We start from the raw sequence: 4,164 nt of genomic DNA, 5'->3' as shown, positions 1-4,164 counted from the left end.
CCAGGACATGAAGTGGGAAGTCAACACCATCTCCATCCTGAAAAGGGCCCGGCAGCGGATGTACTTCCTGAGGCTGTGAGGAAGCATGGCCTGCCACAGGAGGTGCTACGACAGTTCTACACGGCAGTCATCGAATCAATCCTGTGTTCTTCCATCACGGTTTGGTTTGGGGCCGCCACAAAAAAGGACAAAATCCGACTTCAATGGACAGTTAGGACGGCAGAAAAAATCGTTGGCACCGCCCTACCCACTCTTGAGGACTTGCACACAGCAAGAATCAAGACAAGGGCACGGAAAATCCTCCTGGATCCCCCGCACCCTGCCCACCACCTTTTTCAGCCACTCCCCTCAGGCAGACGCTACAGATCCATGCGCACCAAATCCAGTAGACACTTAAAGACCTTCTTCCCTCTCGCCATTAACTCCTTAAACAGTCACTGACATAGTCACTCTTCTTGCACCACAAAATGGTACAACAAAACTACTGGTATACTCTAAAATGGTTCAATGATTTTGTTGTTTACGATGATACCAGTGCAGCGTGTTATACCGGAGACAAATTCCTTGTGTGTTCTACATACTTGGCCAATAAAGATGATTCTGATTCTGATTCTGATTCTGCATGGCAGTGTGTCGTGTGTCATTTGCATGGCAGTGAGTGAATCCCATGGTGGCGGAGGATTGAGACCAGGGGGAGCACATTAATCGTGAAGAGAGTCTAATCGCACTCAGTTCTCTGGAATTCTTGAAGCAAAACCTTCATTTCTGCATGACAACAACTAGGATTGATATCAACAGAATTTTCATCAAAGGGTCAAGAGCTTCGGAACCATTCACAGTACTCTTCGTGAACCCCTGAGGTTTCAGTCCATACCCGTCAACGATTTGGGCATCCTCAGATGAATTGCAAACAATTTGTCTTCCAGAGTCGATGCTCCTCAAGGTACAGTTGAAGGCCCCGTTGGAATTCCCTTCCCACTGGCTACGAATGGTTACCCAGCCGCCCTCCTCCACACTTTTAAAAGTGCTCTGCCTTCCAGGTGTCTCCGGTTGGCTTTGAGACCACAGCACTTCTGCATCCGGGTAGACACCGCTGAACGTGCAGACAGGGCCCTCCTTCGTCAAAACGCCTTTGACCGCCCCGCAACACTCTGTAGAGCACACCATCAGGTTGGAAACGATGTTTACACTTGGACAAATCTTGTAACAACGCATTGATTCAAGAAGCTACTTTCTCTCAAAAGGATCCCAGGGTGGCAAATGGGTCAATATCACTCTCAATCGCTTTTGCAGAATAATGTAAATGTAGCAGAATAAAGAGACTGAGGCTATCTCAGAAGAAGCCAAACATTTTTTTTTAACACATGCACTCTAAAAACATCCATCGAGCCGTTTGTTCTGTTGCATCTAAAATACACCGAAAGGGGATAATTTTAACCCAATTAAGCCTTCAATCATCACGTTAATTTAATTTTAAAAAAGTAATTGTCCACCCTGTCAACAAGCTCACGTATGTATTTTGCTCTTTGCATGTATATTTAGTATGGGAGCTTGGCCAATTTGGATTTCCAATCTCATAACATGTAATTACGATGGAGACCAAGGCAGTAAGGTGGTCATTCTGTGTGAGTTCAGTGTGAATAATACGCTCTGTTTTTTGAATGCTTTAAATGGCGAGAGAATCTCGTGCTGGTGTTGCTGATGCTCTTATGGACTGACCTTGCAGTTTTATCCAGCTGTATGCATGTGAAATTCCCCAGTTGGAACGCAGTTTGCACATGTAGCGGTTTGAAGCGCCGCTATCCTCCGGCAGCACTTTTTCAAAGATGAGCGACAGCTGGCCTTTTTGATACTCGCAGCGGAAGTCGCTTTTGGTATTTTTGCTGTGCTTCAATTCTCCCCCACTGTTCACTTGACATAAAAGCTTGCGGTTTTGGAACCACTCCATGTGTTTGACTGAGAGCCCGTCCCTCTGTTCTGACACGTTGCAGTGTATTGCCACCGACTTGCCACACTCGGCTGTAACATTGCTGACGCTCACCAGCCCTGCAAACAGATGCACAGACAATACATTGACAATTCATACATTTATCATAACACTTGCTGCTGGCCTTTGACAAAAAGAGGGGAGCCTATTGTCAAATTACCAGACACTGCTCTAGCAATTTTATATAGATATTTTGCCGCTGTAACCAACAAAGCTTTGTTGCGTTTGGCTAGCCGCCACCTATCATCTGTCCTCAGAGTCCTACAGGCCAAAACGGCCCGATAGAACTCTTATTTAAACCATCCCTCAACTGCTGGTGTCCACACTAACAGGTTTGAAGGTCGCACCACAACAGACACCAACATTTTACGGTCACAGCTCCGGTCGACCGCCGCAAGGTTCCTGGCAGACCCTCACGAGACATCTTTCCGCACCATCTGAGCCAACACACCACCAGGTCCAACGAGATGACAATAAATTTGATCATCGAATTCTGTCTTACAGTGTCAATCTTAGTCCCTATAACCGGCTTTAACTGCCTTTTGGGATCACCCAGCCCTCTTGGCATCGACCCTCTTGTCCCCTCCCACAGGTGGTGATCCCATGGGTAGTAGAATTTTAATTTGATTAAAATCTGAAAAAAAATATTTTCAGATGATATTGCCCAGCGAGAGCGGCATGATTCGGCTAACTCAGGGGTGTCCAAACTTTTTGCCAAGGGGGCCAGATTTTATGTGGTAAAATGTCGGGAGGCCGACCTTGGCTGACATTCTTTACATTGAACAACAATATTGTTCAACAAATTTTATTAAGCCAGTCTGTTTCACATTTCCATTTTTATTTTAATTTCAACAATCTTAAGAATTTCTTTTGGTTCATTTGAAACAGGTATATCACATGCAACTGCTTATTCACTTGACTTTTTCTTAAACAGAAGTCTCCTGAGTGCAAATTGATTGATTTGAAACATAAAATGTATCACCATGACTTTTCAATAATCACAAAACCTTTGACTCGAACAACAGGGAAATGAACAAGCAATACACATCCACAACTGCAAGGATCATTTGAAATATGACGTATCAGTCAATATAAACACGGAGTGATGTCTTGTTAACTCGTGAGTGATGCCCTCTAGTGTCTAAATGCTATTACTCATTTAGTGAATGCTATTACTCCTTTAGCCACTAGAGGGAAGCAGTACTCTATGAAACATCACTCACCAGTCTACGAGACCTCAGTCAATGCAACACGTGTTCCATTGCGCTCAACCTGCGGGCCAGACGGCACTGATTTTATGACAGAGGCCGAGGGCCGGATGAAATTCGACCGCGGGCCGGATTTGGCCCCCGGGCCGGACTTTGGACATGCCTGGGCTAACTCATTTGTCAGCTGCGGGCTAATGTGCAAAGCATAAAACACCGGCAGGAAAATAGCTTTTATCACCCATCGATTGTAGTTTATTCATTATTGTAACACTATATATATTTCAACAATAACAGCACATTTATAGCCTCTCAAGGCAATGTACCTACCGGTCGTCAAATGCTAATCCCTATCACGCAAAACAACTCCTGTGAGTGAACTGCTAGCTCGAGACAGCATCACAATCAATTAGGACAAAGATAGATGCCTACCTTGTGTTGCAAGAGTCAATTCGGTTAGAAAGCACACAAAGAGCAGGCTTGTGAATTTCATCCTTTGTCCGCACCAGGGAATAGAACTGATATTAAGAAGGTGGCAGAGGGGCGGAGACCTTTTGCTTTCAGTTTCTTCATGCTGCGGCACAGAGTTCCCGGAGTTCTCCATGTTAATGATTCATCAATCTTGAAGAAACACAAACAGTTTATCACATTAAGTGTTCTGGACGATGAGTAACGCTGTGGCGAAAGTGGTGGATGTGTGTGAGAAAGTCAGCATTTTCAGATCATTTTTGATGGGGCAGTAACAGTTAAAATCAATGCTGCGGCACACAGTTCCCGGAGTTCACCATGTTAATGATTCATCAATCTTGAAGAAACACAAACAGAGTTTATCACATTAAGTGTTCTGGATGATGAGTAACGCTGTGGCGAAAGCGGTGGATGTGTGTGAGAAAGTCAGCATTTTCAGATCATTTTTGATGGGGCAGTAACAGTTAAAATCAAAAGGCACTTTGTGTGAAAGCCTTGGATACA

General features: G+C 44.6%; 1 protein-coding gene across 1 annotated transcript; it reads right to left on the bottom strand.

Annotated features, from left to right (window-relative positions):
- Positions 1–602: 602 nt before the first annotated feature.
- Positions 603–3,846, bottom strand: LOC127613186 (uncharacterized). The gene is made up of 3 exons (XM_052084127.1): positions 3,625–3,846; positions 1,720–2,046; positions 603–1,151 (listed from the first exon to the last, which is right to left on the bottom strand). The coding sequence occupies exons 1-3, from the start codon at positions 3,794–3,796 to the stop codon at positions 760–762; spliced, it is 891 nt and encodes a 296-aa protein (XP_051940087.1). The 5' UTR covers positions 3,797–3,846; the 3' UTR covers positions 603–759.
- Between the last annotated feature and the right edge of the window lie 318 nt (positions 3,847–4,164).

Source organism: Hippocampus zosterae, chromosome 13, assembly GCF_025434085.1.
Source record: "Hippocampus zosterae strain Florida chromosome 13, ASM2543408v3, whole genome shotgun sequence".
NCBI classification, from domain to species: Eukaryota; Metazoa; Chordata; class Actinopteri; order Syngnathiformes; family Syngnathidae; genus Hippocampus; species Hippocampus zosterae.
Note: the sequence above shows the minus strand (reverse complement) of the source record. Positions and strands in the feature narration are given on the sequence as shown.

Excerpts from the sequence above, each read along its gene's own strand:
- LOC127613186 (XM_052084127.1), bottom strand. The coding sequence starts at position 3,796 with ATGGAGAACTCCGGGAACTCTGTGCCGCAGCATGAAGAAACTGAAAGC. Across the intron at positions 2,047-3,624 it reads ATTGACTCTTGCAACACAAG|GGCTGGTGAGCGTCAGCAAT; the intron begins GTAGGCATCTAT and ends ATCTGTTTGCAG. Across the intron at positions 1,152-1,719 it reads CAGCTGGATAAAACTGCAAG|AGTGTTGCGGGGCGGTCAAA; the intron begins GTCAGTCCATAA and ends TGTGCTCTACAG.